Here is a 27,150-nt window from a genome sequence, read left to right on the forward strand (position 1 = left end):
CAGCACAGAGCCCAACGTGGAGCTCAAACTCACAAACCGTGAGATCATGACGTAAGCCAAAGTTGGAGGCTTAACCGACTGGGCCACCAGGGCGCCCCTCCATGTTGATTTGTTTAAATTAAACATTGTACATGTTATGAAAGTAATATGTACATAATAGAACATTTGAGAAGTACTGAAAAGCATTTTAAAAAACACCTATAATCACCCTACCATTTAGATGTGTTTAAAAACTCCTTTTATATTTGGTATATTTATAACACTTCAGTCTGAACATATTGATCTATGTATTTTGTCTAAATGTTTTCCCTATACTGTCATTACTGTTTTGCATAGTGCTTTTTTCAGGGTACAGTGTGAACATTCCCCTGAGGTTATTTAATAGTTTTCAAAAAGGTCATCTTAAAATTTGGCATATATCTTTACCAGTTTTTTATTATACAAAATTATTATATACTTTCTTTTGAAAAAGTAATACAGAAATGTAAAAGGTGAAACTGACGGTCTGCATTCCCCAACCTTTTCCATTGCCTTTCCGTTGAGGTGACCTAAACATTGTTGACAGTGTGGTTTATATTCTTTCGGACTTTTTTCTGTGCATTTAGAAATAGAATTACTTTTTTAAAAAAGAAGAAATATAATTATTTTTTAACAACAGATCATACAGAGCTGTGACTTTCTTTTTTCACTTAACGTATCATGCATATCCTGCAATCAATACATACAGATCCAACTCATTCGTTTTAATGGCTGCTTAGTATTCTGTTATGTGGACTCTAGTATTTATATAACTATTATTTTCCCTCCTTTGACATTTAGATTCCCACTTTTTTTTTGCTGTAATAAATCAATCTTCAGTGGATTGTTTTCACATATAAATGTTTACAGACATTTCTGACTCTACCTTAGGCTAAATTCCTGGAGGTCTGCAGTTTAAAAATATATCTTTACTTCTTATTGGGAAACAGATCTTTTATGCTTGAAAGAATTGTTTAATTCATATCAAGTCTTTTTTTTCCTGGTTTTGTTTTGTTTTTGTTTTTTGAGAGAGAGAGCACAAGCAGGGGAGGGGCAGAAAGAGAGGAAGAGACAGAGAATCCCAAGCAGATTCCGCACTGCCAGTGCAACCCCAATGGAGGGCTCGAACCCACGAACTGTGAGATCACAACCCAAGTCAAAACCAAGAGTTAGAGGCTTAACCGACTGAGCCATCCGGGTGCTCTTCATATCAAGTCTTGAAAGTATCAACACATATTGTCTCCAAAGTAAACAATGGTAGTGTAAACCAACAAGCTATGGGTCCCCTTTCACTTCGGCAAAAGCAGAAACAGAAGGCTGACCAGAACCTCATAAAACAAGGACCCTTGCCTATAGTCCTTGGGCATTTACTTTCAAATGTCCCCTCTCTGTAAAGAGAGCTTTTCTACTATTCTTCCTTTCTAATCTTATATTCTAATAAACCTTTGCCTGCTGCTAAAAAAAAAAAAAAAAAAGAAAAAGCAGAAACAAAAACAAAATCAAACCCAAAACAGGTAAGGGCAATTGCTCCTTGACTTGCACGTCAAGGACATGCAAGAATTTATTTGTCAAGGATATGAATGAGAATTTAAATTTGTGAAATCCTGAGAAATTTGATTTCTTTTTTTTTTTAATTTTTTTAATGTTTATTTATTTTTGAGAGAGTGAGAGAGACAGAGCATGAGTGGGGGAGGGGCAGAGAGAGAGGGAGTCACAGAATCCAAGGCAGGCTCCAGGCTCTGAGCTGTCAGTACAGAGCCTGACGCGGGCCTCGAACTCACAGACTGTGAGATCATGACCTGAGCTGAAGTCAGATGCTTAACCGACTGAGCCACCCAGGCGCCCCGAGAAATTTGATTTCTTAAAAAATTGCGTATAATATGGTTCTCTTAAAAGACTTATAAGTATAATCAAGAAAAGGAAGGGAAGATAGCATTTGAATATCAACTCTGTGCCATAATTGTTACGAATTAGAGGGACAGAGAAGACCCACAAGATGTTGCTACCCATAGGAAATTTGCACTTTAGTTGAGTAGACCAACAAAACATAAGTAGCCGAATTGAACTCAAGAACAAAGTGGAGGGTGCCTGACTGGCTCAGGTGAAACCCACATTGGGGGTAGAGTTTACTTTAAAAAAAAAAAAATGAAGTGGAAACTCTCTGTAATTGCTGAAGAGATGTGGAATTAAGAGTAATGAAATGTTTGGGGGGACACTTATTGGAGGATACATTTTTGAGGCATCTCTTTTTTTTTTAAAGTATGGTGATAGTAGTTTTATTATTTTTTTTTTAAGTTTATTTATTTATTTTGAGAGACAGAGAGCTAGAGCAGGACAGGGGCAGAGACAGAGGGAGAGAGGAGAAAAAGAATCCCAAGTAGACTCTGCACTGTCAGCACAGAGCCTGATGTGGAGCTCCGTCTCAGGAACCATGAGATCATGACCTGAGCCAAAACCAAGAGTCCTACACTTAACCAACTGAGCCACCTAGGAGCCCCAAGGCATATCTTACTGTAATGAGCAAGTGATGGAGAGGATGCAAGGTGAGAAAAGGGGAATGTCAAAAGCAAAATGCCCAAATAGTAATGTGACTTGGCTGAAGCAAGGCAGATGTGTTAGACAGGGGACTAACCTAGCCTACAGCTCCTTAGAAAGGAATCTTGTCAATATGAAAAATGCTATGGTCAGCTTTTCTCTTTCATATGACGTCTCAAAAAAGAAATTACTCAAGAAGGTATGGGTTACTACACTTGTAGAGAAGAGTTTTTTAGGGAACTTGTTATTTCTTTTTCTTTCTTTTTTGTTAAATTTGTGTATTTATTTAAGTAATCTCTACACCCAGCGTGGTGCTTGAACTCACAAGCCCAAGATCAAGAGTGACACGCTCTTCTGACTAAGCCAGCCAGCCACCAAGGAACTTACTGTTTCTGACTAGAATATACTTGATATTGGATCTGAGAAGATGTTCAAAAAATATGAACTTCTTGGAAAGCAGCTGCCAAATAATTGAGGTGCTATTGTGAAGCCTTTAAAATATAAGGAGCACTTTAGGGGCACCTGGGTGGCTCAGTCAGTTAAGCATCTGACTTTGGCTCAGGTCACGATCCCACAGTTGGTGGGTTCAAGCCCGGCGTTGGGCTCTGTGCTGACAGCTCAGAGCCTGGAACGTGCTTCAGATTCTGTGTCTCCCTTTCTCTCTGCCCTACCCTGCTCATGCTCTTTCTCTGTCTCTCTCTCAAAAATAAATAAACATTAAAAAATAAAGTATAAGGAGCACTTTAGATTTTTAAAGGTTAACTTCTAAGCGCGCTTTAGTGTTAGAAAATGTTATATTGCTTCAAAGTAACAGGTGAAGGTATGATGCCTTGATTAGAAGCCCAGTCCCCTTTGGAAGGTAATAATTCTGTTATTTTTAACATCTTTAGGACACAGAGTCTGGCATCTAATAATTCAGTCATTTTGGATGGACTAAAAAGAAGACAGAATTTTCTGCAGAACATTGAAGGCACAAAGAGCGGTCAAACACTCACATCCAATTCCTTACTACAACTAACTCCAGTCATAAATGTTTAATTCTTATTTTTCTTTTGGAAACTCTTTGGTAAAAAGGTACAGCATTAATATAGAATATTTTAATCAACCGAATATGTAAGAATTCTCTAAAGCCAAGTATGAGATTCTGTTAATTTCATTACATATTTTGTTCTAGTTGCTGTTTTATCCCCTTTTTTTGACATTTTAAAGCTTTTTTAAAAGATTATTTTACTATGAACTTATTGGGAATATACAGATTATTTTGCAATTAAACCATAAAATACATGGTCCTTTTCCAATTAAATGTGATTAACTCAAATTTTCAGACATTCATTAATTTCCCAAGTACATAGGATGCTAATTTACTATACTCAGTAGTGAATCTCTCTACCTACACTAATCCACTCTTATGTTAAGTGGATTTCACCAGATTTCAACACAAAACTCCCGAAAATAGTGTATTAAGGTTGCATAGATACTTTGTTTGCAACTAAAGTCTTCTATCATTATCAAAGTTTATATAGATGTACTGGGTACTTTGGAACAAGAATTTTTTCTCTCTAGTCATTGCTGCCAAAGATCTTTTCTGCAACCACCTTGAACGTGAACAGATGGCCCCACATCATACTGACTGGCAATGTCCAAAATACGTGTGGCAGCAACTGGGTCTACTGTTTTTCTGGTTCCTCCTTTCAAGGCACTCTCTGTAGCACGGCAGTGAGAAATCAGGATGTTCTCAGAGGGCAGAGATAGAAAGGAAGCAGAATGGTTGCAGAATGGCTCGTGAGTGCAAGGAGGTTCTGAATTAGAGATTTAGAGAAAAGATGGAAGATGGATGATAGTTCATTTACATCTGGTCTATTTCCACTAAGACTTAGACAGCTTTGCCAGAATTTTTTCTGGCTGGCCTTTTCAGGCAGGTAGTGGAATGGTCCGTTCTCTCAGGTTTGAGGAATATGGAGCAGTCAGGACTGGTTTCAGCATATTGGATAGATGCTAATGCTGACTTATGGTTCAGGGGATGTTTCTTCTGAGAGGTTTCTAAGGGTTGTCAAGGCCTTAGATCTCAAGCATGACTGAATGATTGGAGGGTGCCTCTTTCCAACTCTCACCAGTGAAGACAAGATAACAGTGAAGGCAAGATGAAGCTTGGCACCATAGAGAGCTGTCTCCAGGCTCTGGGGGAGTACAGAGAAGGAGAGGTCACATATGCCCATGTACAAAAGTAGTGGTTGGCCCACTCAATTCTGACTATTGGCTTGTAGTGGCTCTGAGCAACCTATTATGGCATTTCCAAGAAGATCAGCTGTGGTCACAAGGACATTTGAAACCCTGGGCAAAGTAGCAAGAAGGGTAATTTGTATAGAAAGGCCTTGTGTGGGAGGCATTTTTTTAGGAGGTGTGACAGCTTGGAATCATCGTCAGTGAATGAAAGTTAGAATAAAGATTTCAGCTCAGATAAAGAACTTCCCACTAGTCAAAACTACCCATAGATGAAATAGACATTTTATAAATGAAAGCATTTCCCATTATTTAGGGTATTCAAGCAGAAACTTGGTGATCCTTTGATTGGTATATACTTAGCATAACAGGATAGCTGAACTAGATGATTTTTTAAATTAAAATTTTTGTGTTTATTTTTGTAAGAGAGAGAGACTGAGCGTGAGCAGGGGAGAGGCAGAGAGAGAGGAAGACACAGAATCTGAAGCAGGCTCCAGGCTCTGAACTGTCAGCACAGAGCCTGATGTGGGCCTTGAACTCACGGACCGTGAGACCATGACCTGAGTCGAAGTTGGACGCTTAACCGACTGAGCCACCCAGATGTCCCAAAAATTCCTCTTGACTGTAAGGTTTTGTTCTTATAAGATTCAGTGAGGGTTTTAGGTCAAATATGCCTCAAGGGCGGGGGGAAAAAGATGAAGTGAGGATCCTACAAAACACTGAACTCCTGCAAGATTCCAGAGTTCTTCCACTTCTCCATTTCTGTACTATCCTTGTTACTCCTTGGAAAAGGGAGCAGCAACAACTCATTCTATCTTTGATTTTGGACCTGGACAAGTTTCTTAACAGAATGAGGAATCCAAAGTCTTTTGTGGCTCTAGTCACATGTAGGGACCAATGAAATCCGTCTAATTTTGCCACTGGATGCATTATGACATTCTCTAGATGTATTAAATGAAACCTATTGTGAGACCAATAAAACTTTTCTTCTAAAAGTTGTGTTTCTTCTAAAACACAACATATGACAACAGATATTAAAGATGGGTATGCGTGTTGTTTGGGAGGTTATTCTCTAAATAGGTGGCTTGCATTTTCCCCCCCCAATATTGTGTGTGATGACATTAGTTCTTGATTTCTCCTCCGCATGACGGTTCCCTTGAGGTAGCATGATGACCTGAGTTTAGGATTCAGACAAATTTGTTGTTGTTGTCATTGTTGTTGTTTTAATGTTTATTTTTGAGGGAGAGAGACAGAGCATGAACAGGGGAGGGAAAGAGAGAGAGGGAGACACAGAGTCTGAAGCAGGCTCCAGGCTCTGGGCTGTCAGCACAGAGCCCGATGAGGGGCTCAAACTCGTGGACCATGAGATCATGACCTGAGCCAAAGTCAGATGCTTAACTGATTGAGCCACCCAGGTGCCCCTGTTTTGTCTTTTTTTTTTCTTTTTCCTTTTAATGTGTGAGAAAGAGAGAGACAGAGACAGAGACAGAGTGCACGTTGTGGGGGGGGGGGGGGGGGGAGGGAAGGGAACACAGAATCTGAAGCAGGCTCCAGGGTCCGAGCTGTCAGCACAAAGCACAGAACCCATTGTGGGACTCAAAACTCAGGAACCATGAGATCATGACCTGAGCCAAAGTCTGATGCCCACCCAACTGAGCCAGGCAGGCACCCCAGATTCAGACAAATTTAAATCCCAGTTACAATCCTTGGGAGCTGTGTGATGGAGAGAGATTCCAAACTTCTCTGATTCAGTTTTCTCATCTGTAATGATATCTACCTTTCAGAACTGTTGTAAGATCTAAGGCTCATCTATTCAAAGTGCCCAACGCAGGAGGCACCTGATATTGTTATAAATATACGTATGCATATTTTTATATATTTATATATTCACAAAACTGGTCTAAATACACGGCCTTCTATATAGGTCTCCTGTTTTTGCTAGGTTGTCCTGAATTCCTCCATTTAGAGATTCAATCCTTTAAGATTTTTTTTTGTAATAAAGTATTTTTTATTCTTTTTTAAAAAAATGTTTATTTTGAGAGAGAGGGAAGGAGAGGCAGAGAGGAGAAAGAGAATCTCAAGCAGGCTCTATGCTGCTGTCAGCAAAGAGCCTGACATGGGGCTCGATCCTATGAACTGAGACCTAATGACCTAAGCTGTTAAATCAAGAGTCAGACACTTAACTGGCTGAGCCACGCAGATGCCCCTAAATTAAGATTATAAGAAATTTCATCCCAATCCAAATCTGGATTTGCCTGGGGAGTTATTATGTCTTGGCTAATAGGAAATATTATGCCTGATGCTATAGGAATAAAATATGCAAATCATGGGTTAATTTAGACATTTCATACAAGATCATCCTCTCTCATCTGGGATCTCAGACCCCTAGGAATCCTCAGAGAGTAGCTGGGTTCTGCAAGCTATTTTCAATATTTCAAAGATTCTAATAGAAATTGTATATTTCCTTTGCTTAACTCCTTACTAATTAAAACATCAAGTTTCTTTGGCAGTGGCTGAAATTACACCAGCTCCGTAATAGAACACCATCACATGCTGGTGTGACATTGCTAAGCTGCATTTGTATCTTATTTATAGATTAGAATGATCATGAGTCTATTACTAAATGCAATTTAGCAGACAGAGGTTTCAAAATGTCAGATATGTCAGGAAAAACAATGGAGAGAACAAGAACAGTAGTAGTGTTGAAAACTGGTAACGACTACATTTTGAGAATCCCTCCTACAGCTGAGAAGGCTTTGGGGGAATGCGGGAGAAAGACTACTGCCAAAATGGAGTGGGGAAGAGAGACACGGGAGTCATGTAGCAAGAATGGGGGGGTGGGTATCAAAAACTCATGACTACTTTGCTGGCCTCTACAGATCTGTCTTCCTTTTAAACCTTAGATGCAAGCAGCTTCCATTAGTAGTAGCAGCTTCCATTTTTTGGGTAATAGTGCCCTCTCTGGGTAGCTGATGTCACTACTCTTCCACCATTTGATTCAAAGCATTTACAAAGTAATTGGCTAAAAAACCAGTAAGACCTCTCTCTAAAAGTTAAAAAGGTCTCCCCCCACCCCCACCCCCAGGGGTGCGTGGCTGGTTCAGTGGGTGGAGCGTGGGACTCTTTTAATCTTTTAATCTTGGGGTTGTGAGTTCAAGCCCCACATTAGGTGCAGAGATTACTTAAAAATAAAACCTTAAAAAAAATTCCACCTTTGAATTAGGAGCTACATACATTAAGTGTACATGTGCTAAATGTGTTCAAAGCTGTGTCTTCCTCGGGGCTGTTAAAACCTTGACCTAAAGGTAGAAATGTAAGCAGCTCTGTATATCATCTTCTCTACAGTACTGGTTCATCAGCTGATCCTCCCAATTTCCCTGCACTACCAGCAGGGAAGGCGTATTTGTCCCCACATTACTAACAAAAAGACCAGATTTTATTTATTCAAAAAAATTTTTTTTAACATTTATTTATTTTTGAGAGACAGAGAGAGTATGAGCAGGGGAGGAGCAGAGAGAGAGGGAGACACAGAATTCGAAGCAGGCTCCGGGCTCCAAGCTGTCAGCCCAGAGCCCGACGCGGGGCTCGAACCCGTGGACTGCGAGATCATAACCTGAGCCGAAGTCGGACACTTAACCGACTGAGCCACCCAGGCACCCTGCAAAAGACCAGATTTTAGAGTTGAGTTTGGCAAGGTCATGTGGCTAGCAATGGAGGAAACATGTCCTGTTCCCTCTTTTTCTCCTTACTTCTTTATACTCTAAACATTTATTCTATGCAACAGTGTCTCTTCATCAATTTATAACTGCTTCTTAAACTATTTCCATGTCCTAACATTTAAGCATGGTAGTTCAGTTCCTTTTGTCACATAAAACTGAAATGCAGATGCAAAATGACTTTTTCTTTTTAACTTTCTATTTTTTAACTATGGAGTAAAAAAACCAAAAAGCAAAAAAAACCCCTAGCCCTGTAGGCTTGAGAAGGACCAGAGAGAGGCAAGTGTAAGTCCTCTTTCTATCTTCCAAGATCAGACAAGATTGGGCATGTTCAGGGTAGTATGGTCGTAGACCTCTTATTTTTATATCTTAAGGTCATAGAGTTTAAGGAGCTGAAGCCAAAGGCAAGATAAATCTTTATAGAATCGGGAAGCAGATGAGGTATTCTCTTAAATTTTAAGAAATTATATCAGTGATTTTGGTAAGATATTTTGGAAAATAAACATATTCTAATATTATATTTTGAATTACTTGTACATTTAAATTATGCTACTCCTTCATGTCCTCTCCAATAGATTTTATTATCAGATACAAATCTCTTGAGAGTTATAGTGGGAACAAATATGAAAGAAAAAAAAGAATTCTCCATCCCTTCATTACCATTCCCAAGTTTTCTAGTTGAGGTCCCTGGAGAACATATAGTTACCCAAATTTGGTAGTACCTAATTTTTTTCCAGCTAAGCCACAGCTTGGGAAGTTACTTATGACTTGGTTTAAGACACCAGACAGAGATTTGATTCAAGGAGTTTGGGGCTTAGAAAGGCGAGGGTTGTAGAATGTCCTAAATCACAGGTCATTCTGAAAAACACTGATATGCTTGTTAGTCTCTGGCATAGGGAGAGTTGAACAGTCTAGTCCTTTTTATTTCCATACCTTCTGTAAGACCTCTGATAGAAAAATGAATGCCAAAAATATAATCTAGAGGAGCTAAAAACTTTACCTCATCTATATTTGGTCTTTAACCACAACATACTAACATCTGTTCCTATTATTTTCCCAATGTTACATGTGTGAAGTTGCCACATCCACTCCATGTTCCTATGCACCTCATGCTCTGTTGTAGGGCTACAAAGACCTTACAATGGTAGAATTGGGGTGGGTGTACAAGAATGGTAGAAAAGGATTTACATCTAGAGATGCACAGCGACTCTCATACTCGAGAGAGATGCATTTTTTCCACTATCTTTTGTGGACACTCTTTGTTCACAGTATGGAACCCATAAGGTGACTTTTAGATACACAGTCCTTTGACTTCAGGCCAATCCACAATAGTGCAGAAGGCCTGTAGCAATCATTTGTGGTTTCAGCTATTCTGGACCGATAGTTTGGGGCAACTCCATGATGTATATAGCAATATGTAATGTTGCTAAGACACAAGCCTGATGCCGAGGTAACAAGGCTGGTGTCTTAGAAATTGTCAAGTGGTTGTGAAGTGCCCCTGCACCTACAATTTCAGTTTGGGTTCTCATTCTCCACTCAAGGGTAGCTGAGGTGAAGAGATCATGAAGAGATAAAGAAATGGCTTTGAAAAAGAACGCTAACCAGCTGGCACCAGTGGCGGAAGAAAAGAAGTATGCTAAGGAATCAACCTTTTGTGTTGTCGAAAGGTTTCCAGTTTTGTACGAGGTTGTAATTTAGGGGCGGTTAATCTCCAATAAAATAAAATCCTTTTATTCACTGCAACTACGTCATCTGTCGAAGACATTTAGGCTTGTTTTTCTACGTTTCTCCCGAGTTTTCCTAGTTATTATTTCATGGGAGCATCTTCCCCCAAACGCTTTGCGAAACAAAGTATGTTGGTGTGGCAAGAGAGCACTGATCTCAGATTCAGAAGCGTTCTCTCTAGTCCTGACTATGCCACGAACTGCTTTTGTGTCTTCAGACCTGTAAATCCCTTTCTCGGGGTTTAGTTTCCCCTCAGTCACTGGGGAGTGTGGAAAGAACCTAAAATGAACCAGGACCTATTTCCTGACTAAAACTTAAGACTTGAGAAACGACTGTCCAGCCCTGACCCTCACTTCAAGCCCCCCTAGCCCACTCCAGACCCCACCAACCCCTTCCCAACAGCGCCGGACTGCCGGCTTCGCGCAAAGCCGTTAGACGTTAACGCCTCACCCCGAAATGGGCGGGCTGAGACCTGCAGCTTCCGGCGGCGAATGGCGAGGAGGCGCGTGGCGCTCCCCACCGGTCCTGCTCGGGCCTGCCCACGCACCATCCCGCAGCGGGCGAGCCCCTCTCCGCCGCAGTTCAGGGCCTTCTCAGCCCCAGCAGTGCTCCCTGGAAAGCCCCAAAGCGACTCCGCAGGGCCGAGGAAGACTGTTCGGAGTGGGGGAGGGGGAGAGAAGGCGAGGAAAGAAAACCCGCATCATTTTATGCTAATCAGTTTGCTCATCCTTTATGGAGATTGGCCAGGGTTTTACCCTAGCAGCCAATCACTTTGGAACAAGGGTGGGCCAGTCGAGATCGCTCACACTCATTGGATGGAAGGTTGCAAAGCAAAGGATGAGTTTAAACCGAGAGTATCCGGGATTATTTTTCCCCGCCGCGCGGTGCGTGTCCCGGAAGTGACGTAGGCCCTGGCCGGGCGGCCGCCCTGCCCCCGCTTCCTTTCACGCTGCCGCTGCCCGTAGGTGGTTGTGGCCACCGAGCCCAGAAGGAGGCGGCGGCGGCGAATGATGCCTGGGAAACTCCTCTGGGGGGACATTATGGAGCTGGAGGCACCCTTGGAGGAGACCGAGAGCCAAAGGAAGGAGAGGCAAAAGGTGCGCTGGATGGGCCGCGCCTCCTTTTGGGCTGCGCCGGCTTGGGCGGGGAGGGGAGCTGTCTCTGATCTGATGGCCTGTCAGAACCTGGCCGGAGCATCCCAGGGTCTCCCCTCGCGCAGCCGTCGTCCCTCCTGAATGGTCATTCCGGAACCATTCCCATCTCCACACCCCGAACCTGGAGAAGGGCTGCACTAGGCTTTGGCCGGGCCTCCAGTGCTCCCTCAGCCCTTCCCGTCGGCGACTACGAGATGGGCAGACTCAAGTTCCCATCGCCGTGGAATCTGTTCTTTCTTTCCTCTCCTTGCTTAAGCAGCGAGGCCTGTTACTTGGTTCTTGTTGGCCGCGTTAGAAGATGGTTAAGAAAATGGTTGCCTTGAATATGTGTTACTTCTCCGTCAGCCCGACCTGTGAGCGAGAATCTTGGGGAAAGCGATCTTAGGTTTACAAACCTCGAGAGCCAGTCTCTAGAGGCTTAAGGAAGAGTGTCACAGCCGACATTCCCAGGATTTGGCTGTGATGGAGATCGTGTGGGTTGTTTTTACTAGTAGGCTTTACTGTTAGTAGTGTTTAATGAGCTTAATTTGTGCCACACTCTTTGCTGGGCACCACAGGATTTAAATAAGTCCCTGCCCTCAAGGACCCCGTAGAGGAGTTGTAGAGAATTCCCACCCTAAACCTCAAAAAAAAAAAAAAAAAAAAAAAAGAGACCCAGAGAAAAGAAAACAGAGCTAAGGTGGGTGAGGAAGCTGTATTTGAAGGCTGACATTTGACAAAAAAAATGAAAATACTCTGTATAGCCCCAGAGAGCAGAACCTACCTTACCTTATCACCAAGGTAAAACTTTGCCATTCCAGCCAAGCGGTTATTTTTTTTAATCATGGTGAAATACATACGACATAAAATTTGCCATTTTAACTATCTTAGAGTGTACAGTTTTGTAGCATTAAGTACAGTCACATTGTTCTGCAGCCATCACCACCATGCATCTCCAGAACTTTTTCATCCTCTAAACTGAAACTCTGTTCTCATTAAACACCAACTCCCCGTTGCCCACTCCCCTCAGTCCCTAACAATCTCCATTTTACTTTCTGTCTCTGTGAATTTGACTTCTCTAGATCCCTTATGTAAGTGGAATCACCAAGCAGTTATTTTAATTTTGGCTCCTCCTGAAATACCTCTCCTTTTGCATTCAAATCCTGTCTCTCTGTCAAGGTTTAGTTTATATGTGTTTTCTAAACACTCCAGTATACACATCCAGTAATCTCATTCCCCTTTGAAGTCTTGTTCCAGTGCCGTCTTTATCATTCGATTGGTATCTATTCTGTGCTGCTTTGTAAAGTTAGCTCACTTTTCTTGTGTGTTCTTCTCAAATGTTTCCAAAGATTCTTGAGGTAAGTGGCCATATATTTGTCCATCCGTTAGTACATTCTTGTAAATTGATGGCTTTCACATTGTACGTTCTCCAGAAATACTTGTTGAGTTTTCTTTAACTGTGAGGGATAACTAAAGATTTGGAAACAGATCAGAGTACCAGCTAACAAACACAGAGCATTTGGGTAGTGATCTGGCATTGAGTTGACGACAACTACGGATTTGGATTTGTAGAACTATGAAGCTGGGCCGTGTGTTCTCAAAACTGGAGTGCAGGGGAGGAAGGAATCATGGAAATGTTGAAACCATGAAAATGGTATGAAAGCGTACACGGAGAACTTAGACTTAAGGAGCATCTACAGAAGGAGGCGGGAGAGGAATCATTAGGGTAGAGGTAAGAGGATAAGGAGGGAATATAGAGTGTCATGGAAGCCAAGGAAGTGAAGAGTGTCAAGCACTATGGATCTGATGTGGAACAGTGTATTTCATCACCTTGCGATATCTCTGGGCTTGGACTTAAAGGCCTCTCTTTACCTTGCTTCATTTCCCTCAAGTACATGGCCCCAAAGCATTTCTAACCCCAAGGCTGGCTCTGTAAATAACCTTGTTTTTCTTTGGAACTTATTGATTTGGGGAGATGTGGGTTAGTTCAGTTAATGAAAGATCAAATATATAACATGTAACTGTATAATTTATGTTAATGTAAAGCTCTACTGTTTACAGAGCATTTTCACATATGTTATTCCGTTTTCACAACATCTCCATTTTGTGGATGAGAAAATTGTATGTGAAAGTACTTTGTAAAATTTATGTAAATCATGGTCAAAATTTTGGTGGCAGTAGTGTTTGTTACCACTAATAACTATTACCTAATTTATTTTGAACATTTGACCAGGTAATTCTGAAGTGCTAAATTGCCAAATAATTTTTGCTGTTTGCAAATATTAAAACACTGGTCACCAGTTTGGCATTTTAGAAGTAAAGTTGCAGAGTAGTCTTTTTTTTTTTTTTTTTAAGTTGTATTAATTAACAAAAAAACTTTTTAAAAAGTTTCCAGGGTTACTAATATACTTGTCTTTCCATGGGAATATAACGATTGGAGCTTTACATGAATTATTTAGGGTTTTGTTTTGTTTTGTTTATTCGTTAACCTATTAATTATCAGAGTTCAGAGAGGAAGCATGATGTGAAAAGAGCATGGGCTTTCAAATCAGACAGAGCTTGATTTCTAGAACTTCCACTTGAAGGAAATCCTGCATGTGAGTCTTTGGCAAGTTATTTACCTCTAAGAACTTCCGTTTCCTCATCTGTACTATGGCAAAGGTAATACAGGTTCGCTATCCCTTATCCAAAATCCTTGGGGCTAGATTTGTTTTGGAATTCAGAATTTTGGGGGCTTTTAAAAGGGTAACACCCCAGTAGGGCTTGGGGCCCCCAACCTATGATCAAACACCTTAATATTAAATACGAATATGCATACTAAGTGGAATAAGTAAAGGTAAAAATACCCTCACATCAGTTTGAGTCAAATTTTTCCATCAAATGAGTTCAGGTTAGGTAAGGTTTTGTCTCCAAATAAGTTACCAAAAAACTTTCGGTTTTCAGAGCTTTATGGATATCGGAATTTCGGATAAGGGATTATGGACCTGTACTTCCCTTATAGGGTTGTTATGAAGATTTAAACAAGATAAGCCGAAAGCATTACACAGTGCTGGGTAGGTACTCAATAATAATTAACTTTTTTTTTTTCTCTTGGAGATATTAGAAGTTTTTGTTTTTGGATTTGGATATGTTTTTTAATTTACAGATCTCGGGTTCTCATCTTTTTCTGAAAGGAGGTATTTTGATTTCCCTTAAATCATGTAATGGGATTAGAGAGGGGCTAGAGGCCAAGTCTTGAGAATGCAAGAGATGGGATGAGAAAGAACGCAATAGGTGAGGCTTAGGCTCGGCATTAGCAACCAGTTGATTTTTTACCAGGTAACTTTTCAAGGTGGTTGGGGGTCACTCTCTAACTTCTCTAGAGTCTTAGGAGACCTTGTGACCCTCTTGTCACTGCTTCTTTGTTTTTCCACAGAGTGATAGAAGGAAATCAAGGCACCATTATGACTCAGACGAGAAACCAGAAACAAGAGAAAATGGTGTGGCAGATAACTTGGATGCTCCCAAGCCCAAAAAAGCTAAAATGAAAGAGAAGCTAAATGGAGACACTGAAGAAGGATGTAATAATAGACTTTCAGATGAATTTTCTAAATCTCATAAGTCAAGAAGAAAAGATCTGTCAAATGGAGATATTGATGAATATGAAAAAAAATCAAAGCGAGTGTCATCCTTAGATAGTTCTACTCATAAATCAAGTGATAATAAACTAGAGGAGGTATGGATACTTTTTGTTTTGCATTTGCCTTTATCCTTGAAATACAGGTTAATTTGATCTTTTAGACCAATTAGAATTGATTCCATGATGTTTCCTGCTTAGTGTCCAATACCCTCAATTGGACGGGGAATCTGTACAACTGAAACTGGAAACTTTTTTCCTTTGTCCCTTGTTTCTGTCATTGTATTTTGTTTTTCTTGGGGTGGAGGTTGGGGGAATGGTCAAATGTAAACCTTTCCTATGCATTTGGGTTCCTAAATAGTTTTTCCAAATTGCTTATTGATGGTGATCTGCTTGCATTTCTTATGGTTATTTCAGTCCCTACCAGTACTCATGAATTGACATCTGACTTCCTGAAACAAGGTACATAAAGCCTCTTGACTTTGTGTATTTTGCCTTCTGCTTTTTGTGCTTCTGTAACAATAGCAACTTTAAGTGATCTTTAGGTCATATTGTAACTCAAAAGCTGTTTGCATTTTTAAACAGAAATGAACCATATAAAAATGAACTGAAGAAATCTGTTTTCCAGGGTATTAATTTTTGGGGAGTTTAGAAAACATGCTTAGTATAGAATTTGTATTCCTGAACCCATTGCTTTTGCCTTTATCTGTTAGAACAGATATTTTCTTGCACAGAATTTGTCCAATTTGTTCTTGCAGTTTTCCTCTAGCAGAGTTCATAGGTTTACCTAGGTATTATAAACTGTCAGTTACTCAGGTCTTCAGACAGAAACAACTTTTATAGTCTTAGTAATTCTTGGTATTAATAATTCCTTATATTTAATTTTCAAAAAATACTTATTTTTGGGAGAATGCAAGTGGGGTGGGGCAGAGAGAGTGGGACAGAGGATTGGAAGTGGGCTCCACACTGACAGGCTGACAGCAGCAAGCCTGTTGTGGGGCTTGAACTCACAATCGGTGAGATCATGACCTGAGCTGAAGTTGGACGTTCAACCGACAGAGCCACCTAGATGCCCCAATAATTCTTTATATTTTAAAATCTGATGGTTGCCGATAATTTAAATAGGTCTTAGCCTAGCTTATTGTGTAAACTTTGGGGAAACATACTGAATTTTTGCCTTAAAATATGGTGTTTCTTTTACTTGGGAATTTGATATTTGTCAGGAGGCACGTATGTTGAGAGTTGATCTAAATAAGGCCCACCAAGGAACCTGGAGTGGTTCAGTCGATTGTGCATCCAACTTTTGATTTCGGCTGATGTCATGATCTCAATGTTGTGAGATCAAGTCCCATTTTGGACTTTGTGCTGAATGTAGAGTCTGCTTGGGATTCTCTCTCTCCCTCTCTCTTTGCTCCTGCCCCGCTCACACATGCTGTCACTCTTTCTCTCTTTCAAAATAAATAAGTAAATAAACATTAAAATAAATAAGTGAGGCCCTACAAGTTTGTATTGCTAGTGGCAAAATGTACAGAGTTGCTTTTGCTCTGTTGCGATTTTATGTGGTATAATGCTCTGTATTATAATAGGCTTAATTGTTTATTATTTTATTTAGATCATATTAGGGTTCAGGAATTCTATTTGTAGGCAAGTGTCTTAAGGAGATAATCATGAGGTGTATAGGGTTGTATGAAACTCTTACTACAATGATGTTGATAATAGTGGAAAATTTATGCATTCTAAATGCCTACTAAATGCCTGATAGTAGGCAATTGGTTTTAGAAAATATGCTACATTTATGCAATACATGACATCTATCCTGAAGGTCATAGAAGAATGTTAAAAAGGTGTTTAGTGTATCTTATTAAATGAAAGACACAGATTATAGAACAATATATACAGTATTATCTTATTTTAAAAAATTTATATGTGCATAGAGTGAGGATTGGAGGAGTGTCTGTTTCAAATGTGGTATCAGCTGACTGGATTATAGTTTTATTTCTGTTTATATGTGGTTTCTATAATGAAAATGTATTACTTTTGTAATAAAATTTTTTCTTTTAATTAAAAAAATGGTAGCTTTGAGGTTTGCTTAAATAGCTTACAATTTCAGTTTGATATTATGTCTTTTATCTGGTTCTCTGTTTGAAAATTGCTATTGTGTATGGTTTTGGAACAACTTTCTTTAAACACACCAATAATAAACTTAACAGGTAGATAATATTGTCTTTCTTCTATATACATATTGACCAGTACACAAAGTTTTCAATAGATGTTAAATGATAATATCATGCTAACCTATGTATATGTTAAGGAAACTTTCAAGCTTGCAGGAACTTTGCTTTGTTTTGGTGACCTAAAACATGCTTTTTGGAGCCATAGAACAACTTTTTAACATTTATTTTTAGAAACAATTTATTTTTCTCATTGTGTAATATTTTTTTAGGATGGTTTATAGGCTTCTGTTAGTCCTTGTAATTAATACTGCCTGTATCTGTGAATATGGCTTAGATGATCAAATAGTGTTTTTGTAATGTTTCAGTCGAATGAAAATATATTTTAATTTATGTAGTAGCTGTATTTCCAAAGGGAGTTTTATGTGTGAGTGAATCATTTTTAAATGTACTATGGGAAAATGTATTAAGTAAACTTGGTATTTAAAGGGATGCTTTTTGAAATTAAAAGAATTTTCCACTAATTGGTTGTGTAAGTTAATCTATACAATTTTTGCAAGTAGTAACTAACTTTGATTTGTTAGCTCATTTAGTAAAGCTAAAATTGGTAAATGAGTAAGAATCTAAATGCCTAGTTGAATATGAACTATTATTAGTTAGAACTTTGATTTCATTTTGACAGAGCCTAACACGTGAACAGAAAGAAGGAGCCTTCTCCAATTTCCCTATTTCTGAAGAAACTATAAAGCTTCTAAAAGGTACTATGAACTTTAATGGCTATACAACTAAAAATCTACAACTAGATTTTATAAGAATCTTTGCCTCTTCTTACCAAAAAGAGAATATAGAAAGTGTAAGAGAAATAAGCCCTTCTTTAATTGCAGTTATTTCTACATCATCCTTTTTGATATTCTGACCGGTTTTTGACTTTAATTGTATGTATCTGTCAAGAGTTCAGACCAGTTTTTAAAAAATTCCTCTTTGGGGTAGGAATAACTGTAAATGTCACTAGGTGGTATATTTTTAGGCTGACATAGAGGAATCTGGATTGTCATTTTCAAATATATTTTTTCCTAACGCTAGTCTTAAATATATTTCAATGAAATCTCATTTTACAGGTCGAGGGGTAACATATCTCTTTCCTATTCAAGTTAAGACCTTTGGTCCTGTATATGAAGGAAAAGATTTAATTGCTCAAGCACGGACAGGAACAGGAAAGACATTTTCTTTTGCTATCCCCTTGATTGAAAGACTCCAAAGAAATCAAGAGACAATTAAAAAAAGCCGCTCACCAAAGGTAACCATTATAGGGAGTAAAAGGTTTAAACATTACTCTAATGGTTAGGGAAAGAAAGAGTATACTGATCTTAAGTTCAAGAACCCCCAAGGTAGAAAAGTTAGCTCTGTGGCATAAAGTAAAAATTTAGGTCCTAAAGCAAAAATTAGTGGATTTTTTAATATAAATCTCAAGCCGAATGAAGTAGTTATTACATATGAGTGTAATGTGTATGGATCCATAGATGTCTTTGATAAAGATGTTTGTAAACATAGATGTTATAAAGCCAGCATGTCTAATTTTAGGTGTATTTATAGGGAATATATTTAGTGACCTTGTCTTCTTTCTTTTCAGTCTTGACCTTTGCTTTTAAACAATGAAATTTGCTAAAGAGGTATTCATTTATTTGGTCATTCAGTTAATAATCAATATCATTTATTTCACTGGTTGATTTTTTTAAAGAAGAGATTATAGAAATGATATTGCTAGTCCATATGTTATTGGGGTATTAGAGATCTGTCTTAATGTATAAGTAGGAGAGAGCAGAGAGGACCTAATGAAATTTTAGCCTGGAATTTGATGTTTTTAGAACCTGTGTTCACTTTAAGGTTAATAAAAGAAAAAAAAATCAGCATCATGATTTGAACAGATAATGTGACTGAGAGTAATTTGTTCTTTGAGATTCCTAAATGGTACTGCAATATGAAAGTAAATTCACATGTATGAGTATAATTAAGTCATAATGGTCTTGGATCAGGGTGGCCAACAGGAAAAACCTTTTTTAGAGAGTTTTGTTTCTTTGGTGAAATTAGGGAAGACTGCAAGTAGTAGAAATAGGACCCTGCCTTAAGAAGCTTTTGTGCTAGAAGGGCGTTATTGGAGATTCCAGCTCCACCACTTCTAGCTGTTTGATCTTGGACAAGACTCGACTTCTCTAAGACTCAGGTTCCTCATCTGTAAAATTGTGATAATAATGCCACCTCACAGGGTTTTTGTGAGGCTCAAATTCTGTAATTTGGCCAAAGCACTAGTGGTTGGCTCGTAAACGTTTGTGTATTCATTTCACAAATACTTTTTGGGTATCTGTTCTGTGCCAGGCATGGTCTCAAGTGTAAGGAATTCAGTAACTTAAATTGACATAAATCCTTGCCTTCATGGCAGCTTATATTTTAGTGGGTGAGACAGACAATAAACAAAAAGGTAAAATATGAATATTTAATATGACATAAGTGCTCGGGAGAGACCGTTAAGGAGGGGTGGAGGATATGAAAAGAGAGTTAAGAATCTCATTGAGAAAGTGAGTTTTGAAAAAAAAAAAAACCTGAAGGAAGTGGGGAGGGTATTATCAACATAAGCTGTTCTTGTTGGCATTGGTGCTGTGTCTTTAAATACTACGACTTTAATGTTTAGATTTCTAGTTTTAAATGCGCCTTAAAAAAAAAATCTTCTCATTTTGAATTTAGTTGTCTTTAGAAAAGTATCTTTTTATTTTTTAAATCTCTTGCTTAGGTACTTGTTTTGGCTCCTACAAGGGAACTGGCAAACCAAGTAGCCAAAGACTTCAAAGATATCACTAGGAAACTCAGTGTGGCGTGTTTTTATGGTGGAACATCCTATCAAAGCCAAAGTGAGTAAATATGTAAGAGGATAGTGCAAAGATCTACTTGCTACTTAAATCTAAGGAAATAATGTGAAAACGTATATTTGATTTTTATATGTTACGGTATTTCTCTCCTCTAACAGTTAATCATATTCGAAATGGTATTGACATCTTGGTTGGGACTCCTGGTCGTATCAAAGACCATCTGCAGAGTGGCCGATTAGATCTTTCTAAACTGCGCCATGTTGTACTTGATGAAGTGGATCAAATGTTAGATTTAGGATTTGCTGAACAAGTTGAAGATATCATCCATGAATCCTACAAAACTGGTATATCCTAATTCCAAATAAACACATTAGCAATTATTCTTTATCTAAAAGTTATGAATTTTTTATTTCATAATTATTATTACACTGTCCCCAGCCTTCAAACAGAACTAAAGTTATTTGTTATGTGTTCTCTTCCTAAACAAGAGACTATGGTGACGTACTTTAACATATTTGTTAGCTTCCTACAGTTTCTTTCATCTATTATTTTTTATAGTCCATAGTTAGATTTACTGACTCATTTTTACTGATTTCTTTGATCATTGTCCCTTCTTAAATTCTCACCTTTTTTTCTGGGTTCAGTTTTCTTCATTTTTTCCCCTAATTTTGAAAGTTGAAAGTTTTAATAATTGCAGTGAAGTTCGTATGTTCAAATTTTACCCCAAGTTTTGAATTTTTAATTATTTCTTTGAAGTTTGGGGGGGGGGGGGGGTTTCAAGAGCTGACTACATCATGGATATTAAGAAAGCATTTGAATTCTTTTTGTTTATTTAAGATTCTGAAGACAATCCTCAGACTTTACTTTTTTCTGCAACTTGCCCACAATGGGTATACAAAGTTGCAAAAAAATACATGAAATCCAGATATGAACAGGTTGACCTTGTTGGAAAAATGACTCAAAAGGCTGCAACTACTGTGGAAGTAAGTAGCTTTCTAGCATGAGAGATTGTAGCTTTTAGTTGGTATTTGAAATTTGTTGAAGCTAAACTTTTAAGTTTTAGGTACCAGTTCAGGCCAAATCTCTTTTTTCACCTTTAGTCGGTAAGATACCTATGTATTTCTATGGTCTGAGATTAAGGAGCAGAATAGAATAAGTAGAAGAAAATATGTAAATAAGCAAGTCCTAACAGGAGATACTCTACAAGCAGCCATAGAGAAGGACTTGAAGTATGTGGAAAGTGACAAAGGAGACAGTTTATGTCAATATGAAGAGAAGAGTGCTGATAATAGTTAGAGCTTCATCTCATACCCTATACCAAAAAAGGTCTCAAAAGAATTTTAAAAAGTGAACCATAAAATTTAAAGCAGGTGTAGATGAACAATTTTTTGATTTCATGGAAGGGAAAGCTTTTCTAAACATAAAGTCAGAAGGAAAATGTTGATAATTTTCACTCCATAAAAATTTAAATCAGTAATATATATATTTTTAAAAAGAATGAAAGAGGTGCCTGACTGGCTCAGTTGGTAGTGCATGTGACGTTTGATCTCAGGGTTTTGAGTTCCAGCCCTGCATTGGACTTAGAGCTGACTTGCAAAAACAAACAAACAAACAAATAAAAGACAAAAAAAAGAAAGGATTAAAGATGGCATTTGCATTATTTATGGTAGGTACCATCTATGTCACTTTCCGTTTAATAGATGTACATATATATATGTATGTGTATATATGCAAATAAAAATAGGCTAAACAATGGTATAATGTATAAGTACAATGGAATGGTTAAAAAGAATGAATTTGAGTGATAAAAGCCAAATTACAAAGTGATATGTACAGCATTACACTGTATTTTTGTGTGTACAAAAAATACACAAATAATGCTAAATGGATTCTTTAGGTATTTATGTAAATGTATAAAGATAGTTTGGAAGGATAAACATCAAACCAATAATTACTTTCGGGAAAGAAGATTTTTATAGTATGGGATAGTCAAAGGAAACTCTTACATTTTGTAATGGTTGAAAATTTTATGAGAATACAATGCATCAGTGAAAAAAATTGATTAAGGAAGTTTTCAAACATACGCAGAAATCGAATATTATAAGGGACTCGATGTACCCATCACCCGGCTTTTTTTTTTTTCTTTTAATGTTTATTTTATTTTTGAGAGAGAGAGAGAGACAGCAAGAGCAGGGGAGGGGCAGAGAGAGAGGGAGACTGAGAATCCCCACGCAGGCTCTGTGCTGTCAGCGCAGAAACCGCTGTGGGGCTCAAATCCATGAACTGTGCGACCGTGACCTGAGCTGAATCCAAGAGTCTGACGCTTAACCCGCTGAGCCACCCAGGGGCCCTCATCACCAGGCTTTAATGATGATCTTTTCTGTACCCCCATACGTTCTTCATTCCTACATTGGAAGCATTCTTGTCGTCATTTCATCTTCATGTAATTGTTTATATTTTGAAAAGAATAAGTGTTCTTTAAAAAACAAAACAAAAATTACAAAGTTATCACATTAGAAAAAAACCCAATAATTTGATATTATTGAATATCTAGTGCCCTTGTTACCTTAGTTGTCTTTTTTTTTTTTATATAGTTTCAGTTTGGATCCAAATAAAATCTTTGAATTGCCACTGGTTTATATTTCTCTTAAATCTTATAATCTACAGGTTCCTCTGTCACTTTATTTTTACAGTTTTTTTTTGTTAAAAGGACATGATCATTTTTCAAATGATACATTTCCCACAGTCTTAATTTTGGTAATTGGCAACCCTGTGGTGTTATTTAACATGTTATTCCGCTTTCATTTTCCTGTGAATTGATGTTTAGATTGTGAGGCTTGGTCAGATTTAGGTTCTTGTTTTGTTTTTTTTTTTAAACCATGGTGAAGAAGCAGGAGTGTCATAGGTGGTACAAAAGATTCTTCATTTTCTTTGTTCTTTTCTCTATTTTCCAGGTGCTGTGTAATTAATTTATATTATATTTTATTATAATTTTTTTAAAGTTTATTTTGAGAGAGAGTGCGTGCGCATGTGTGCGCACACCTGTGGGAGCAGGGAAGGGGCAGAGAGAGAGGGTGAGAGAGAGAATCCCAAGCAGGCTCTGCCCTATCAGCATGGAACCTGACTTGGGGCTCGAACCATAAATCACATCATGACCTGAGCTGACATCAATTGTTGGCCACTTAACAGACTGAGAGCCACCCAGATGCCCTATTTTTATTATTATTATTTTAAATGTTTATTTATTTTGGGAGAGAGAGAGAGAACATGCACATACCTGCACAAGTGGGTAAGGGCAGAGAGAGAATCTCAAACTGAGCGTGGAGCCTGACCTGGGGCTTAATTTTATGTCTGTGAGATACGAGATCACGACCTGAGCCGATATCAAGTCTCATGTTTTTTTGTTTTTCTTGTTTTCTTTTTAAATGTTTATTTTTGAGAGAGAGACAGAGACAGAGTGCAAGTGGGGATGGGCAGAGAGAGAGGGAGACACAGAACCTGAAGCAGGCTTCAGGCTCTGAGCTGTCAGCACAGAGCCCGAGGCGGGGCTTGAACTCATGCCACGAGATCATGACCTGAGCTGCAGTTGGACGCTCAACCAATTGAGCCACCCAAGTGCTCCAAGAGTCGGATGTTTAACCTACTAAGCCATCCAGGTGCCCCTGTATTACATTTTAAAAACAATTTTATTGAGATATAATACACGTTAAAGTGCACAGATTTAGAATATACAATAGCAATTGAAATATAATACATGTTAAAATGCACAGATTTAGAATACACAATTTTATCCCGAGTGTTTTTAAAAGATTTTTATTTTTATTTTTTAAAATATTTTTTAAGTTTATTTATTTATTTTGAGAGAAAGAAAGCCTGTGAGAGTGGGGGAGGCAGAGAGCAATTGAGAGAGAGAGAATGAATCTCAAGCAGACTCCATACTCAGTGTGGAGCCTGATTAAAGATTTTATTTTCTTTAAAAAAATTTTTTTTAATGTTTATTTTTTTGAGAGAGCGCGAGCAGGGGAAGGGCAGAGAGAGAAGGAAACCCAGAATCTGAAGCAGGCTCCAGGCTCAGAGCTGTCAGCACAGAGCCTGACGTGGGGCTCAAACTCACAGATCGCGAGATCATGACCTGAGCCGAAGCTGGATGCTTAACTGACTGAGCCACCCACGCGCCCCTACAGATTTTATTTTTTAAGTTATCTCTATACCCAGGATGGGGCTTGAACTCACAACCTGGAGTTTAAGTGTCACATGCTCTACTAACTGAGCCAGCCAGGTACCCCTCCCAACATTTTGTCATGAAAATTTTCAAACACTGAAAAGTCAAAACAATTTTACAGTGAGCGCCCATATGCTCATATTATAAATTTGTTTTTATTTATTTATTTATTTATTTATTTATTTATTTATTTATTTATTTATTTATTTTTATTTGAGAGAGTGTGCAAGAGGGGCAGAGGGAGAGAGAGAATCTTAAGCATGCTCCAAAGCTCAGTGCAGAGTCTGATGCAGGGCTTAATCCCACTACCCTGGGATCATGACCTGAGCCGAAATCAAGAGTCAGATGTTCAGCCAACTGAAACACCCAGTTTCAGTAGGCACCCCTACAAAGTTTCTGAGGCAAAACTCACAAAATTAACTGTATAACATGTATATATTCATGATGTTGTGCAACCATAGCTTTTGTCTACTTCCAAAACACATCATCACCCCAAAAGGAAACCCAATAATCATTAAGCAGTTGCTCCCCATCATCCCCTTTGCATAGCCTCTGGCGTCACCAATCTGCTTTCTGTCCCTATGGACTTACCTATTCTTGATGCTTCATATAAATGTAGTCATACAGTACATGACCTTTTTGTGTTGGGCTTCTTTCAGTTAGCATATTTTTGGGTTTCATATAATATTTGCAATTTTTAAAGATGAGATTTACATATTAAAAAGCCAGAATTTTAAGTATATTTGTTTAGTTTTGACAAATTCATAAATGTATATAACCTAACCTCCTAACCACATGTAGAAATATTACCATCATCCCAGAAATTTCCCTCATGGCCCTGCTCAGTGAAGTCCCCCATCCAGGGACAGCCACTGTTCTGATTTTTTCTACATAGATTAGTTATGCCTATTCTAGAACTTGATATAAATGGAATCCTACTATGTGTGTTCTCTTTCTGTAAAACTTCATTTACCTAACGTGTTTTGAGATTAATCCCTATTGCTGCATGTATCAGTAGTTGATTCTTTTCTCTTTTAGTTTTTAGTTCCTTTTAATTACTGAGTAGTATTACATTGTATAAATATACTAGTTTATATATCCCTTCACCTATTGGTGGCCGTTTGTATATTGTTTTCAAATGGGGTTCAGAAGAATTGTCGTTTTATTGTCTCCCAGAAAGGCCAATTCTTGAACAGATTAGGAAAAAAATATACAAGGGAAGTCATTTTCACTAATTTTAATGAAACAGATAATTGGTATTTTCTTTCCTCAAAGCATTTGGCCATCCAGTGCCATTGGTCTCAGAGGCCAGCAGTTATTGGAGATGTCCTTCAAGTCTACAGTGGGTCTGAAGGGAGGGCTATTATTTTCTGTGAGACCAAAAAGAATGTAACTGAAATGGCCATGAATCCACACATAAAACAGGTAAGTCTTTTCTGATGCTTCTCTAATTGAGATTATAGGGATGACTCACTGAAGAAAAATATTGTCCTTTGTGGATCAGGTTTGACAGTATTTTTAGAATCGAATCTAATTCAGAAGGAAGTTATAGCCAACCTTTCATGATCTTTTAAGTCAGGATAGAATTCTACCCATTTTCATGAGAAGGTTTTTCAAGACTTTGCATAAATTGATCTTGAAAATATAAAGGTTGAAACAAAATGAATTCCTGTGGGTAAGAGTGGGTAATAGTTGAAAGTTGTGTTATAAAATGAATTACAAATGTTTATTGAATGAATGGATCAACTGCAACAATTAACCTTATTTCATCCAAATGCCCACTCACTTCCTGCTCCTGAATTATTTTTATGCAAACCCTGGATAACATATTACATATTATAAATTTTTGGGTATGTGTCTCTAAAAGAAAAGAATTTTTTTAAACCTATAATAATGTTACCACATCTAAAAAATTAATAGTAATTAATATTTTCAAATGTCAATTTGTGTTCAAATTGTGAATTGCCTCATGATTGCTTTTTTTCTTTTATAGTTTTTGTTTAAAAACATTTTTTAAATGTTTGTTTAGTTTTGAGAGAGAGAGAGAGAGAGAGGGAGAGAGAGAGAGAGAGAGAGAGTACATGAGCAGGTGAGAGCCAGAGAGAGAGGGAGACACAGAATCTGAAGCAGGCTCCAGACTCTGAGCTGTCCCCACAGAGCCCCACGTGGGGCTCGAACTCCTAAACTGTGAGATCATGACTTGAGCTGAAGTTGGATGCTCAACCAACTGAGCCACCTAGGGGCCCCTATAGTTTTTGTTTTTATAGTTTTCTTTTGTGGATTCAAATAAGATACGTAAATTGTGTGATTTTATTATATCTCTTTCTTTCTTTACTTTTTTTAATGTTTATTTTTGAGAGAGCGCATGAGTGGGGAGGGGCAGAGAGCGAGGGGGGACAGAGGATCTGAAGCTGGCTCTGCTGACAGCAGAGAGCCTGATGCGGGGTTTGAACTCAGGAACCGTGAGATCATGACCTGAGCTGAAGTTAGTCGCTTATCCAGCTGAGCCACCCAGGAACCCCTCAATATATCTCTTTAATGTATGGATTCCTTTCTCATCTGTTTTTTCTTGTAGCTTTTTTTTTCGTGTATTTTTTTATTTTTTGAGAGCACAAGAGAGGCAGAGGGAGAGAGAGAATCTTAAGAATGTGGGGCTCAGTCTCACGAGTGTGAGATCATGACTTGAGCCAAGATTCAGAGTTGGACGCTTAACCAACTAAGCCACTCAGGTGCCTCATCTTTTTTGTTATTTAAAAAACCCAAGTTTCCATCATCTAGAGTATTGCTTCCCTGTGAAGTCATTTAACATGTTCCTCTGTCTTCTTCTGTATTTCCTGGAAACTCAGGTTTGTTTGTTTATTTAGGGCAAAACTATGTTATAAGAGTATATAATGCATAGTTCTTTCTCTTTAAAAACTCATAAAAAAGTTTTT

General features: G+C 38.2%; 2 protein-coding genes across 6 annotated transcripts in view; both read left to right on the top strand.

Annotated features, from left to right (window-relative positions):
• The window catches only part of STOX1 (storkhead box 1), a 59,065-nt gene extending 48,833 nt beyond the window's left edge, over positions 1-10,232 (top strand). Inside the window, exon 4 of one of the 2 annotated variants that reach the window (XM_058696534.1) lies at positions 10,031-10,232. In XM_058696534.1, the coding sequence (XP_058552517.1) occupies positions 10,031-10,055 (25 nt within the window). In that variant the 3' untranslated portion in view covers positions 10,056-10,232. Of the gene's footprint in view, positions 1-3,443; positions 3,660-10,030 lie in introns of those variants that run through there. The other variant, XM_058696533.1, reaches the window with a different exon arrangement.
• An 884-nt stretch (positions 10,233-11,116) lies between these two features.
• DDX50 (DExD-box helicase 50) overlaps positions 11,117-27,150 on the top strand; it is a 32,784-nt gene continuing 16,750 nt past the window's right edge. The window contains exons 1-10 of one of the 4 annotated variants that reach the window (XM_058696538.1): positions 11,162-11,311; positions 13,851-14,008; positions 14,291-14,400; positions 14,763-15,062; positions 17,817-17,892; positions 18,253-18,431; positions 19,920-20,037; positions 20,154-20,339; positions 20,833-20,978; positions 25,493-25,642. In XM_058696538.1, coding sequence (XP_058552521.1) covers positions 14,871-15,062; positions 17,817-17,892; positions 18,253-18,431; positions 19,920-20,037; positions 20,154-20,339; positions 20,833-20,978; positions 25,493-25,642 — 1,047 coding nt within the window. In that variant the 5' untranslated portion in view covers positions 11,162-11,311; positions 13,851-14,008; positions 14,291-14,400; positions 14,763-14,870. Of the gene's footprint in view, positions 11,312-13,850; positions 14,009-14,290; positions 14,401-14,762; positions 15,063-17,816; positions 17,893-18,252; positions 18,432-19,919; positions 20,038-20,153; positions 20,340-20,832; positions 20,979-25,492; positions 25,643-27,150 lie in introns of all 4 variants that reach the window. The other 3 variants (XM_058696536.1, XM_058696539.1, XM_058696535.1) reach the window with 3 other exon arrangements.

Source organism: Neofelis nebulosa, chromosome 13, assembly GCF_028018385.1.
Source record: "Neofelis nebulosa isolate mNeoNeb1 chromosome 13, mNeoNeb1.pri, whole genome shotgun sequence".
Taxonomy (NCBI): domain Eukaryota; kingdom Metazoa; phylum Chordata; class Mammalia; order Carnivora; family Felidae; genus Neofelis; species Neofelis nebulosa.